The 15,278-nt window shown below is 37.9% G+C and overlaps 1 protein-coding gene across 6 annotated transcripts in view; it reads left to right on the forward strand.

Annotated features, from left to right (window-relative positions):
* Positions 1-14,525, forward strand: part of LOC142099233 (flavin-containing monooxygenase 5-like) — a 93,149-nt gene extending 78,624 nt beyond the window's left edge. The window contains exons 7-8 of one of the 6 annotated variants that reach the window (XR_012678495.1): positions 4,869-4,934; positions 14,082-14,096. Coding sequence is in view for 4 of the 6 variants with exons in the window: in XM_075182475.1 (XP_075038576.1) it covers positions 4,869-4,941; positions 13,972-14,335 (437 nt within the window). In the remaining 2 variants the exon portion in view is untranslated. Of the gene's footprint in view, positions 1-4,868; positions 4,942-13,971 lie in introns of all 6 variants that reach the window. The other 5 variants (XR_012678494.1, XM_075182475.1, XM_075182476.1 and 2 more) reach the window with 5 other exon arrangements.
* Positions 14,526-15,278: the final 753 nt, after the last annotated feature.

Here is a 15,278-nt window from a genome sequence, read left to right on the forward strand (position 1 = left end):
TGACAATTTGTTACGCAAACTGAGAGATGTGATTGATGCATGGCTTATACCACTCGGACTCTCCCCAGGGTATGTCATTTCAGATAACGCCAACAATATAGTGCGAGCATTACAGCTGGGTGATTTCCAACATATTCCCTGTTTTGCTCACACCATCAACTTGGTGGTGCAGAGCTTCCTACGAAACAACCGTGAGGTGCAGGAGATGCTTTCGGTGGCCCGTAAAATTTCAGGCCATTTCAGGCATTCAGCCACAGCATGTAGGAGATTACAGCAGCTCCAAGAGCAGTTTAACTTGCCCTGCCACCAACTTAAGCAAGAGGTGGTAACTCGGTGGAATTCCACCCTGTACATGCTTCAGAGGATGGAGGAACAGCGCAAAGCCATCCAAGCATATTGCACAAGTCATGACATTGGGAAAGGAGGGGGGATGTATTTCACTCTTGCACAGTGGGGAATCCTTTCAGTGCTGTGCAAGGTGCTGAAACCATTTGAAGTTGTGACATGTGAGGTCAGTGCAGACTCTGCTAGTTTGAGCCAAGTCATTCCTTTAATTAGACTATTGGAAAAGCAGCTTGAGAAAATGAAGGAGGAGCTGAAAGCAAGCAATTCAGCAAAGTATGTTGGCCTTGTCGATCAAGTACTTAATTCGCTTCACAATGATCCTCGAGTTATTAAGATCTTGAACTCGGATCAGTACGTTTTGGCCACTGTGCTTGATCCAAGGTTTAAAACCTACATTGAGTCTTTACTTGTAAATGAGCGAGATGTGAACTTTTGCAAGGAGCTATTGCTCAGCAAGTTGGCCGCTGAACTGGGCCTCGGCTTGACGACGTGTCCTCCTTCACTTTCTCAAGCTGTTGCTCGTAAAAAATTAAATTTCCAAAAAAGAAGCAGGGAAGACACAGGGGGCAGACGAGAACAATTTAACATCTGGGCTGGTTTGAAGGATTTTTCAAAACAAAGTGTCACTTTGCCCATAAGTCCATCCAATATGAGTATAAACATGCAAAGGATGGTGGAGGATTACTTTCAAGAGGTAGTTGATATGGAAATGTCAGACAGTCCCTTTCCTTACTGGGAAGAAAAGCAAGCTATTTGGAAACCCATGTACAAACTTGCTTTGCAATACCTAAGCTGCCCACCCTCCAGTGTGTACTCTGAACGAGTGTTCAGCACAGCAGGGAACTTAGTCAGTGATCGCCGTAGAAGGTTACTTCCCAAAAATGTGGAGAAAATGATGTTTATAAAAATGAACTACATCTTCCACGAGGAAGGCCTTCACCATCCAAGACATGCAAGCACTGACTGTTCTCTAATGGCGGATTCAAGCGGCGATGAATTGATAGTCTGTGATGATGACGATAACACTGATGAGGGTGAGGATGAAGCTGAAGATGATGCCGATAACATCTTTTTAAAACTTTCTATGTAAGTGTAGGGTGCAATCTACCCCCAAAGAGGAAAGGGACTTGTGGCATTTCCATATCACATACCATCTTGAAAGGCTGCTGTTAGGGCAATTTATCCTTAAGGGTAGGGTGTCATAGACAGAGTGACCCTAAACTGGCTTTGTCCATTTTTCATAATATTGTACAGTCTATAATGGCTGAATTTTTTAGTATTTTATACAAGTGGAGGGGGGCCTAGAGAGACAGAAACCAAACTGGCTTTCTCCATGTCAATTAATATTGTACAGTCTATAATGGCTGAATTTTTTAGTATTTTATACAAGTGGAGGGGGGCCTAGAGAGACAGAAACCAAACTGGCTTTCTCCATGTCAATTAATATTGTACAGTCTATAATGGCTGAATTTTTTAGTATTTTATACAAGTGGAGGGGGGCCTAGAGAGACAGAAACCAAACTGTCTTTCTCCATGTCAATTAATATTGTACAGTCTATAATGGCTGAATTTTTTAGTATTTTATACAAGTGGAGGGGGGCCTAGAGAGACAGAAACCAAACTGGCTTTCTCCATGTCAATTAATATTGTACAGTCTATAATGGCTGAATTTTTTAGTATTTTATACAAGTGGAGGGGGGCCTAGAGAGACAGAAACCAAACTGGCTTTCTCCATGTCAATTAATATTGTACAGTCTATAATGGCTGAATTTTTTAGTATTTTATACAAGTGGAGGGGGGCCTAGAGAGACAGAAACCAAACTGGCTTTCTCCATGTCAATTAATATTGTACAGTCTATAATGGCTGAATTTTTTAGTATTTTATACAAGTGGAGGGGGGCCTAGAGAGACAGAAACCAAACTGGCTTTCTCCATGTCAATTAATATTGTACAGTCTATAATGGCTGAATTTTTTAGTATTTTATACAAGTGGAGGGGGGCCTAGAGAGACAGAAACCAAACTGGCTTTCTCCATGTCAATTAATATTGTACAGTCTATAATGGCTGAATTTTTTAGTATTTTATACAAGTGGAGGGGGGCCTAGAGAGACAGAAACCAAACTGGCTTTCTCCATGTCAATTAATATTGTACAGTCTATAATGGCTGAATTTTTTGCTATTTTATACAAGTGGAGGGGGGCCTTGAGAGACAGAAACCAAACTGGCTTTTTCCATTTCTTTACATATTTAACTATAAGTGTAGGGTGTAATATACATTCAAAGACGATGGCTGCATTGCCAATATGCATAGATGGAGAGGAAGACAATCTGTTTTGTGTGTAGAATAGGCCTACCAACGAAGAATTAAACTGTTTTTTGGGATGATTTATTACCTCAACAATTAGATTACTTGTCTCTAAAACAGTTGGAGCACTAAATTGGGTTAATTTAGGCCCAAAAACATGGATTTTCCCAAAAAATAGCAAAACAAAACCAACCAAAACCAAAACCAAAACCAAAACACGCAATGGAGGTTTTGCAAAACCAAAACCAAAACCAAAACACGACGGTAATCCAGATCCAAAACCGAATCCAAAACCAAAACACGGGGGTCAGTGACCATCTCTACTTAAAACAATCCCCTCATCCTGTCATTAACATCCACAAAATCATTAAATCTCTCAGCATCATAATAACCTCGTCATCAACATTAACCTCCCAAACAATAATTAACCCCAACATTACAAATTAACACCTTTATAAGCATTAACTCCCACATGAATCCCTTATAATTAATGCCTCCCTGTTACAGTCACTGAGGGCAAGTATCAATCAGGAATGGCGCAGGAGCGGGGGTTAGCACCCACAGAGAGTGTGTCAGAGTGGATCTTATATAGTGCAGGGAGTTTCAAACTTCCCGCCCAGAGTCACATTATCGCAGCACCAAGCAGGAAGTAAACAACTAAGTGCTGTGATCAGGAGTGTGGAACAGTTAAGTTCTTACACCCCCCACCCTCTTATAGTCATTAAATCCTTTAGCTCCATCATAACAACCCCTTCAGCCTCATTAACCCCTTTATAATCATTAATTTCTTCATCTACATAATAAAAAATCCATTTTATATTAATTAATCTAGACTTAAACGTAATTATCACCTCACTTAGCATCACCAAAAGTACCCCATTAAAATCATTAAACCCCTCAGCCTCATAAACAACTCCTGATCATTATGCCTAACCCCTCCAACATCAACTTCCCACCCAGTATATTTTATCCTCCCTACATTCCACTTATATATTGCTGCTCTGTCATTAGTCAGAGGGGAACTGATGACATGTTAAATCCCCTCTGTGTGCTTTCTCTCCCACAGCGCACCCTGCAGTCCAGGGGTGATATAGTTGCCTGTCAGCTAGAAATCTGCACCTTGTAGCCTGAGAAAGGAGCACAATCAGCATATTGGCCACAGTTTGTTTCTCGTGTGTCGTGTGAGCCACCAGCTGGGGGAAAGTAGGGGCTGTGCACTCCATGCCTCATGCACCCCGTGTGCTCAATTCAGGATGCACTCCATGTGGAGCACTTATAACATAGAACTTTCTTCTTTGTGGGTGTCACCAGCCCTCAGTGGCGCCTAAAGCTGCCTAATGGTAGCGCCGGGCCTGGTATTGTCATACAGAGCATCACCTGAACCATAACCCCAAAAACACGGCCCACTTAATCTAACTGTTTTGTCTTAATATCCCCCTCCCCTAAAATTTAAGCTTCCTTTGGCATTGTGCTTTCTACCTTCTGTCTCATGTCAGTCTGCTGTCTTTCATGTATGATGCTAAATTTTCTGTGTGCTTTCCAATTTATTCTGTTAATTGCATCCATGCATTTGTTATTCTGCTCAATTGTACCCACATACCTGTTATTGTGTTTATTGTTTTCACATATGTTATTTATTAGAGGCACTACAGAATCTGTGGTGCCATATAAAAAAGCGATGATGATGAAATGAATTTGTTACTAAAAATCTATTTTGTAGGTATGCATTGAACAAACAGTCCCTGATGTTGCTCTTTAGCTTATTTATTATTAATCTAATTAGATTAATATTTGAATTTTGTTCATGGCTAATCATCAGTATGTCACAGGTTTAAACTTGTGGTGCATTGCCAACCACCCCATTTTTGCTTTACATATGACCTATTAGTACACTACCCCTGGATGCAATGCACAACAATGTGCAGAAGTGTAAACAGCTTCTTCATAAGAGGACCATTAATGTATAAGCAGAATAATTGTTGCTATGACTTACATGCATTATCTTACTGTACTTTTACTTGCATTCAATCTAAGCCAGTTCATTACTCACATAAATTGTTTTTCTCTTAGTACATTAATATTATGTAACAATTGATTTTGTGTAACTATATCAAATGCTTTAGCAAAACAAAAATATATTGCATCAACTGCTTCAGGAAACTGCAACTTGTACAACTTTTACATTTATCGCACCTCAATGTGAAAAATTGTGTTACAGGTATTGTTAAGTTACCTTCAGTCACAAAAATGGAATCTCATTTTAAGAAGAGTATGGAACGCAAAAGTAAGTGGTGAGTAGACCAGTACACCTGCAGCAATTTAGATTTTGCTTTACGTGTTGGTATGTACAGTACAAAGGAATGTGGTTTGGATTCATGAAAAAAATATTTTGAAAATCTTATTTTTATGCAAAGAAATGTAAAAAGTACTTGGTTTAAATTGTAAAAGCCTTTATTGATTTTAATTATACTGACATATTTTCAGAGAATTTTTTTCAGACATCATTGTGCCTTACACTTCACCTCACCTCTTAAGGCATACTGGTAGAGGGACACATATAGAACTATTCAATAGACACCCAATATTATATTCATCATCATCATCATCATTTATTTATATAGCGCGACTAATTCCGCAGTGCTGTACAGAGAACTCATTCACATCAGTCCCTGCCCCATTGGAGCTTACAGTCTAAATTCCCTAATATAGATGCACTCACACACATATACATACAGACTGAGAGGTAGAGACTAGGGTCAATTTTTGATAGCAGCCAATTAACTTTCCAGTATGTTTTTGGAGTGTGGGAGGAAACCGGAGCACCCGGAGCAAACCCACGCAAACACAGGGAGAACATACAAACTCCACACAGATAAGGCCATGGTCGGGAATCGAACTCATGACCCCAGTGCTGCGAAGCACAAGTGCTAACCACAAGGCCACTGTGCTGTATTGTACATTAACTAGGTGGAAGTGTGCCAAGGTAAGTTCTACACTGAAAATCTGCGTCAACTAGTGTTGTCGAAATTATATGATCATAAAACATCTGGGAAACCTGGAATTAGAAAGATTAACAAGATTCATTCCATGTTAGTCTGGGGGCCTACTTGGGAAAAAGCTACAAGAGATTATGTTCTCATGTGAACTCTGTTCTCGCAATAAAGTCCTTTGAACAGTACCTTTTTAGCTTACTGAATCCTCTACAAAATAAAAAAGCATCCTTGGACACATTTATCCATGTGAGGGAACTACCATCTTCCAAAGGCTTCACTTTCATCTGGGTCATGGTAGACAAGTTCAGCAAGATGGCTCAATTAATACCACTCACCCAATTACCTACAACACAGATGTTGGTATCTTTGTGCGTTTGGCACATTGTAAAACTATACAGAATTTCTGAGAACATTGTTTACAACAGAGGAGTGCAATTTAATGCTAAATGTTGGAGAGTTTTTTGCAGTCTCGTCAGTGCTAATCTTGGTTACTTTTCAGCATATCATCCACAAACTATTAGACGAAAGACTACTAAATTAGGTCTCAGATTTACTTATTTACTATTGTGAAAATTAATTCCATTATAGTACCATTAGCTTTACCTAGGGCCTTGAAAATTCCCAACTCTCAATTTGGCTTGCAGTATCTCTGTGCTAGCAGAGGGTACTGCACTTATACCTGGACAGTTTCTCCCTGCCTTCAATGGGTTAAACCCTCATCATCAGATCAGGGTAAGCTATTTCTGGTATTCTTAAGACTGCCTTTTCCAACAGGCCAGTGCTAATCGTTTTGTCCTTGCAGCCCAAACGTAAAAGTAAAATCACAGCTGCAAAATTCACATGTGGCCACTTTAAGATACGCTATAAAAGTATTTTGATGGCCAGAGTAAACATATGACAACTTAAAAATGACTGTCAATTTAAAGAAAAAAAAAAAAAGCATATTCTTAAAAGCATGCCCTCCCCTAAAATATATAACTAACAATAACCAACACCTGTGCTATAGCCTGTACTGATTAAGGCTAATGCAGGGGAGTTGGCAACTTGCATCATGCTAGCAGGGAAACCTGCTGCATGGGGTCCCCCTGTCAAAAGGTGATACCAGCCCTAGCGTGGTCAGAAGTATGGGCTCACGCCTAGGGCAAAACAACACATGCTGAATAGCACTGGGACTTCTCCTAGCACCTCTGGGCGGTGGGTGCCTGGGTAACGGTTTAAAGTGTTTAAATCATTAAGTATATTTGTAGAACTACAAGTCTCAACAAGCCCTGACAGCCATTGACTGCTTAGGCATGCTGAAGTTTAAAGAACTACAAGCACCAGCATGCCCTAGCAGAAAGGTCCTGCTGAAACATGTGCTCCCACAAGTGTACCTAATAAAAGAAACAGTACACACATTGCATGTTGTTATATTGTATTTTAAGTAAATCCTCATGAAGACCTTTCATTTTCCATCTTATTATTCTAAATCCATTTGGAATCTTTATTCTGTCCTGAATTACTCTGATAGGGAAAAGAACAGGGCCTGATCAGCCAACAGGCTGACCAGGCTGCAGCCTGGGGCGCCGGGTCGGGGGGGGCGCAGCAGCGCTGGGTAATAAAAAAAAAGATTTTTTCTTTTTTTCTTTTTTTTTTAAAGATTTTTTAATTTTTTAATTTTTTTTTTTTTTTCGTTTAAAAACCCCGCCCGCCCGCCCGCCCGCCCTCCCGCCCGCGAAAATCTTTCCTAACGGGTCCCGGGGCCGCCTGTGGTGTATGGAGTCCGCCTATGACTCCATACTCCATAGTATATGTTGAAGGGGCTGTCAGCTGCTGCCGTCACTGCGGCCGCGGTGCGCTGTTCAGTGTGGTCACGTGAGATGTTAACATCTCACGAGACCACACTAATCAGACACACCGCGCCCGCAGTGAAAGAAAAGGACAAACACCGCCGACGGAGAACAACAGAGGAGCATTTCACAGGAGGCAGGTAAGTCAATGGCTGCCCGGGGAGCATTTTGATCAATAATATGGGGAGGAGCAGGAGAGCATTTAGATCTATAATATGGGGGGGGGGGGGCAGGAGAGCATTTTAATCTATAATATGGGGGGGGAGCAGGACAGCATTTTGATCTATAATATGGGGGGGGAGCAGGAGAGCATTTTGATCTATAATATGGGGGGGGGGAGCAGGAGAACATTTTGATCTACAATATGGGGGGGGGAAACAGGACAGCATTTTGATCTATAATATGGGGGGGAGCAGGACAGCATTTTGATCTATAATATGGGGGGGAGCAGGACAGCATTTTGATCTATAATATGGGGGGGGGGGGCAGGAGAGCATTTTTATCCATAATATGGGGTGGGGGAGCAGGAGAGCATTTTCAGCCATAATATGGGGGGAAAGAACCTGGCATTTTCAGGCACAGTGTGTGGGGGGACTGGCACTGGCAGCATTGAAGGATTATCATATTTTTAGGCACAAATAATTAATGGGGGGCAGTGGCACAGATCATGACTGGGGGTGGGATAATAGGCTCAGTGGCTTTACTTATTATTCTCTATGGGTGGGTCAGTGGCACATATCATGACGCGGGGGGGGGGGGGGTAAGCTGCAGGAGGCATAAAAATTATAAATTGTCTAAGGGCTGGGGGGTTAATTAACTGACTGTCAGGGGTTGGTAGATGTTAGTATATGATTATAAATAATTTGCATATCTTTTATTATCTATATATGCCTGTACTAAGGGGTTGCTTTATCTGGTCATAATGGAGTGTTGTGTTTGAATCATTCAGGGTTTGTTCACATTTGCATTTTTGCACATTTTCAGTACAGGACCCCAGTGTTCCAGAAGCCAACTGACAACAACACTTCAAGAACAAGAGAGATCATCAGGTAGTCTACACTGCAAGATCAGGTAAGAGAGAACAGCGCATCCTGTATAACTTTGAATGTGGATTTTTACTTTAGTGACATTATAATGTGTTTTCAAACTAATGTGGGCCTGATTCATGAATGTAAGTAATTAAAAAAAAATAAGTGAGTTTTCACCTGGACAAAACCATGTTACAATGCAAGGGATGCATATTAGTTTATTATTTTGCACATAAGTTAAATACTGGCTGTTTTTTCATGTAGCACACGGATACTTGATAGCTTTATGTTTACACTGCAATTTAAAGTTGATCTAGGACATGCTCTACCACCAACTATAAACCTGTCCCCACATTTTAATTTACATCCCTCTCCAATGCAACATGGTTTTGCCTATGTGCAAAGTTACAATTTTTTTGGATTTCCTTTCCTTAATGAATCAGGGCCTGTGTGTTTTTATGTATTAAGTAATACTTTACAATCGTGTGCATATATATATGTATAAATATGGAAATATAGGTATTGGTTGGGGCAGGGGGCGGGAGGCGCGCGGATGGGGGGGGGGGGGGGGGCGGCAACCAGTGTGTTAGCCTGGGGCGGCTGGAACCCTTAATCAGGCCCTGGAAAAGAATGTAAAATACTCAGAACAAGCACCAAGCATGCTCTAGCAGCAAGGTCCTACTGAAACATGTTGCCCCACAAATATAAATAATATAGAAAAACATACACACACGCACACACCGCATGTTGTTATACTTTATTTTTTTAAAAAAATAATCACGCAGAACATTCATTTTCCACCTTATTCTCCTAAATCCATTTGGAATCTTTCTTCTTTCCTGAATTAGTCTGATAGGAAAAAAAGGTAAAACACCCAGAACGAGCAGCTACTTTCCTTAGCTAGCGGAGTCACAACATAAATAAATTAAAGTGTTCAGTAAATGAATAGCCAATCAAGGCAGCCTGCCTTTGATTGGCTGGAACATGGAAAATACACTCTGATTAGAGAAAATACATAAATGAAGGAAGAAATCAAATATAAAATAATTATAAGTAAATCACAATGTCCAATAAATTTCTGCAATGTTCTAAAAAACTCCAAAAGAAATATATTCCTTCTTTATTTCCTGCTCTCCACTCATTGAAACTGGAGACGCTTGTAGCATACCTGATACTGTGGGTCTTACGAGCACAAACAGATTAATCAGTGGATAATACACCTTTTTCAGAAATCCTTTATGGTAAATGGCTCGTTTTTCTCCCACTGCTATTGTATATGATAATCAAGGGAAATAAAAAATCTTGATAGTGTAATGCCATTAAGCATGTTACAATCCAACCTTCCTAATAACTACTCACACTATTAAAAATGAGTGAACAGTATTGAAGCAGTGATCAAAGCAATGGAACTTAACCAATCCCACCATGTAGATATCCCCTATTGTAGAAATACTCAAAGAAGAAATATAATAGAAGCTCATCCCGTGGAATCCCTCATAGTGCAACATGAACTATGTATATGTTTCCCAATCAAACAATAACTTTTCCTTTGCTGGAAATTTATAGCTTTCCAATCTCCGCTTTTTCTCTGTCATATACACACTTGGGGCTAGATTTACTAAGCTGCGGGTTTGAAAAAGTGGGGATGTTGCCTATAGCAACCAATCAGATTCTAGCTTTCATTTATTTAGTACCGTCTAGAAAATGACAGCTAGAATCTGATTGGTTGCCATAGGCAACAACCCCACTTTTTTAAACCCGCAGCTTAGTAAATCTAGCCCTTAAAATCAAAGCGATGAAAAGAGATCTATAGTATAATTCCGTTTAATAAAAATCCCATATCCACACAGTGAATGTACATACACAACATAAAAACCAAACAGCATAATTAAAAATTAATACGGTGGGATCTGTGCAAGTTTAATCGCGCCCGGTTAAATCACAAAAGTTTCAGATGGAAAGAAAGCTGCCTGTAGAATCACTGATATTACATATCAAATGGCAAGTATATTCAACTTATATTAAGGTAGAAACCTATATAAAATATTGCATATGTTGCTACTAAAACGACTGATCTTTATATATGACTCCTAAATAGATCTAAAATAGATGTGAAAAATGATCTTTATTGTTTTCAATAAAGCTTAATTTAGATACCTCAATGACATAGTAATAACAAAGCTTTTTATATTTAAAGATAAATTTAGAGACCAGCCACAAATATAAAAGTGTCTTATAAAAAGGAGAACAATGATAAAAACAATCAGCGTCTATAATAACTAATCACTTATTATATATAATGGAGTGCTAATGCCAGTGAATAAAGGTGAAATAAACAGGTCATGGAAAGTAACCTCACCAGCCCAGAAATGGACTGAAAAGTATTAATCTTCACCTAAGTTAAAAATCCTTATATAGACCCCAAGGGACAGCGTATTGAGCCGGTGTCTCCACTTTATTTCATACTGGGTCAAAACTTCAGGTGCATCTCTCCTTCTCCAGTTGTTTTCTACTCTTTCCATTGCCCAGATACTTTTAAACCATTAATAGAACTATTATGGTACAATTTGAAATGGACAGAAAGTGAATGATTAGTGAAATTTCTCTTAATGTTTCAAAAAATGTTCCGCCACGCGAAATAAATAGAACATCGTATATATCTATCAAGTCCAGGACACTAGGCTTGCCCCAAAAGTATGTCCACTCCACACAAGACTGTATTCCCAGTAGCCCATAAATCAATTGGCATAACTTGGGTCAAACCCAGTGCCCATTGCTGTCCTGACATACTGTAAATAGTTATTGCCATTGAAATAAAATAAATTAAGTTAATTTTATCCCTTCCAAAATAAAATCTTTAATATCTTGATTCATGTTGCTCTTATGTAAAATATATTGGGTCATCCTAATATCATCTCTATGATTTATAGTAGTATATAGAGATTTCTCATCTACTGTAGCCAAAAGGAAATGCTTCTCTCATTTCATGTTTCTCAATGTGTCCAATATATCTCCCATATCTTTCAGATAGGATATATTGCTAACTACCAATGGTGTTGGAGGTAAAAGTCATAAACTCTGATAAATTGTCCATCAACAATTTTGTGCCCGCTACTACTTCACTCAAGACACCTTTATCTTTCAATTTAGTAGAAAGGGCCTCTAGCTTTAATTTTACAGATTCTGTAGGGTCATTGTTTAGTTATTTATAGGTGGTGCTATTCATAAATTGCCTCTTGATCTCTTCCACATGTTTTACCCTAAACCTAAACTACAACACCTCCCCCTTTATCAGCTGCTTTTATAACTAAATCAGAGTTAATCTATAGGATTTTCAAGGCCACCCTTTCATTCTGGGTAAGTTCTACTAAATTTGAAGACTCTACTATTGCCAAAATGGCTTTCCCAAAGCTGTCCATGAAACAGCCTGTATTAATTATGGGATTAAAAGTAGATTTTTTCTTAAGTCATTGTAGTGATGGGGAGATTCGCTGGACTATATTCACAGATTTTATTATTATTATCTACTATAGAACCCTCCTTAATTTAATCCATTCATTAAGAAATACTTATTTGTTAGGGCCAGAGTGAGGATCACTATCTAGCAATTTAATATCATCCCTACTTTTTTAGTGCGATGTCTCACCCTCTATTTTTCCACCTCTTTTTCATCTCCTCATGCGAGCTGCAATAATTATTTTAATTTACAACGGAAAGACTTCCTTTCTTGGGGAAAAAAGGGGAATTGTCACTGTCGATATCTGTGAGCGAATCAAATCTATTCTCCACTTTCCTTTGGTCAAATGTATTAAGTGCCTTAAATCTCACCTTTTCATTATAGTATTGTTTAAAATTCCAGGAATACTGACCCTTCCTGGTTTCCTCTTTATTATTTACCCTAAATCAAATTGAATTTGAATTTTGTTTTATGATAGGATTCTCAGTAATGTTCACTAAATTATATTTATAATGTGTCTCAATTCTCGGAGTAGAATAGACTTTTTAAATTTAGAATTACCTGCTTTAGATAAAGAAAGGTGTTTCTCAGACACTTGTTGCTGGCTAATCTTAGAGGAATTATTCTCATATATAGGTGAATTAATAGAAATCACATTTCTCTAATGAAGCATTAATTTATCACACAAATATTTCTATTACCTTATCTTAGTTATCTCCCTAGAGGTTTTAATGATTTTACCTATTATATAATTTTCCATTTGTTTGAAATCCTCAAAATCTGAGAATGGATATTCTGAAAATAGGTAGATCATCCACTGATTAATCTATTTGTACTGGTAAGACCCACGGTGTGCTGCAAACATCTCACGTTTCAATAAGTATATTCACAAGGGGAGCAGGGACAAAAGAAGAAATATACAGCTTTGGAGTTTCTTAGAACATTGAATAAATTTATTGAACCTTGTAATTTACTTATAATTATTTCATATTTGTTTTTTCTTTCATTTATGTATTTTCTCTGATAAGACTTTGTGATAGTGAAAACACACAGACTTTTCCTATTTTTTATGTTAAATTTTAACATAGTTAGGTTTGACAGTTCTAGGAGTTCAGGGTTCATTCATTCAATTTTGCATACTTTGGGAACATAGGTCAAAAAAAAGTATATACAAAATCACAGTTAATTGCAAGAGACTATTCTCAGCAGTAGAGGTACTCAAACCTGGTCACATATCAATTCTCAAACCAATTTGATGGATAAGTTCTAAAATGTGATTGTTTTACAGAGTTTCTTGAATTTTAGAATGATTCAAAAATCAAGCTAAATATTTTGAGGAAATCAAACAGCTTTGACAGTTTCATGTCTGTTTGTGCATGATTAAGTCAGTTCACACATGCAAACTGTCTTGTAAACGCAAACTAAAATTTATATATTTTGTCATTTCTAAATATGACTGTTGAACCTTGAATGTAAACAACGAACCGCAAACTGCGAACATCCAACACAGTAGGGTGAATTTTAAACTTTATTTTTAATTTTTTTTTTTAATTAAAAATATAATTGTAATATTGTTTAAACAAAAGATTTAAATCATTAAGTTTAGTGTGAGCAGGACCTCGAACGTCAAACTTCAAGTTTTGAACTACAAATTTAAATCGTTGTCTACTGACGATTGTATCTCAATCATGTTGGCTATTGAATCAGTGACATTTGATTAAGGTTCAAACTGGCTTCATTGTTTTTTAGCAGGATTGTTTACTGAAAAAGGGCTTTAACACGCCTATTACAAACATTGACGAAACCTTGTATCTGGTGGTCACTTTAAACAGGGCATTCAAAATAAATTCTCTGTGCATTAAAAGTAATTAATTTAAAAATGCTCATTAATTCTGTGGTTTTGATTCCGATGGGTCCAAGCTGTAAATAGTAGAGTTTGAGCATTGTTTATTTATTCTTTTAAGAGACTGTACTATGTCTTGGTGAACAATATTTTCCCATTATCTCTCAACAGTTTTGGAAAGGGCAGAAGTCAGACTTTGCAAACATACTTTATTGAGTACATGGATGAAGTAGCTGTGGAGATTGGTATTCGCCCCAACATCATACATCTTTTACTTACAGATCCTAAAGTGGCCTGGAATATTTTCTTTGGACCTTGCACACCATACCAGTATCGTCTAACAGGTCCCGGCAAATGGAGTGGAGCTAGGAATGCAATCCTGACACAGTGGAACCGAACACTTAGCCCAGCCAGGACCCGTGTTGTTAAATTCACAGAATCTAGACCAAGGATTCAACTAGTAATTGGTCTCTGTGGATTGGCAGCAGCAATTTGGCTAGGTTTCTATTGTGCTACATTGAAAACATTAATATGAACTTAGATCTATCCATTTATATGTGTGCAACTGAAGAAACAGCATTTGTTTGATTAGTTTATAACTGATTGGTTTAAATATAATTGTCTTTAAATTCTGGAATACAGAACATAATTGAGGTAATTAAACTCAGACATAATCTTGAAAAAGGGAAAATATAAAACAATAAAGTCTCTGCAAACTATATAAACCATGCAAATGTTTTATATTTTTCTTTTTTTATATATAACGTAACTACATTTCCATGATTATGCACAGTTTTACAGGGAATGGCATAGATTTACAGGTAGAAATTGTAGTGTCTGGGGGTGCAAAAGTTTGGAAAACCCAGTGGAGGAAATTCAATGCATCGGAGCCAAATGTTCTTACCTTTGCAATGAAGTGTAAATGTGCACTCAACTTCTTTCTCATTTAAAATAGTCTGGTTTTAGAGAGGTGTTCCATGCTATGCAAATGGTAAAGTTTTTTTTATTCTATAACTAGAATTCTCCAGCACTTTTCACCACCTTGAGACCATGTACCATCTCTACATTTATAACATGAATTTTGCACATTTCAGTTGCACTTCTACAGGAAAACATATTTTTAGGCACACTTGGCCAATATGATAAAAAGCTTCAAACACAAAAGTTACACATGTAATATAGTAAAGGGGAAAAATAATATTAAACCACTGAACTTTTTTTTAAAAAATAATAAACTGATCCTAATTAAAGATAAAATATTATTCGGTTCTATGAGACTAATGATCTCCAGACTTCTATTAGTAGGAAAAAGTGCTAAGATCAACTAGAAGTAGGAGAGCTGTTGGATAAGTTATAGCTGCACACATTGGGCCTGATTCATTAAGGAATGTAAATGCTGAATTTGTGCACAAATCAGCAAATTTAATCTGCGCATGCCCAGAATCAGACCATGCACAACTGAACACAGCAATGTTCAA

The sequence above is a fragment of the Mixophyes fleayi genome, chromosome 8 (assembly GCF_038048845.1).
Source record: "Mixophyes fleayi isolate aMixFle1 chromosome 8, aMixFle1.hap1, whole genome shotgun sequence".
NCBI classification, from domain to species: Eukaryota; Metazoa; Chordata; class Amphibia; order Anura; family Limnodynastidae; genus Mixophyes; species Mixophyes fleayi.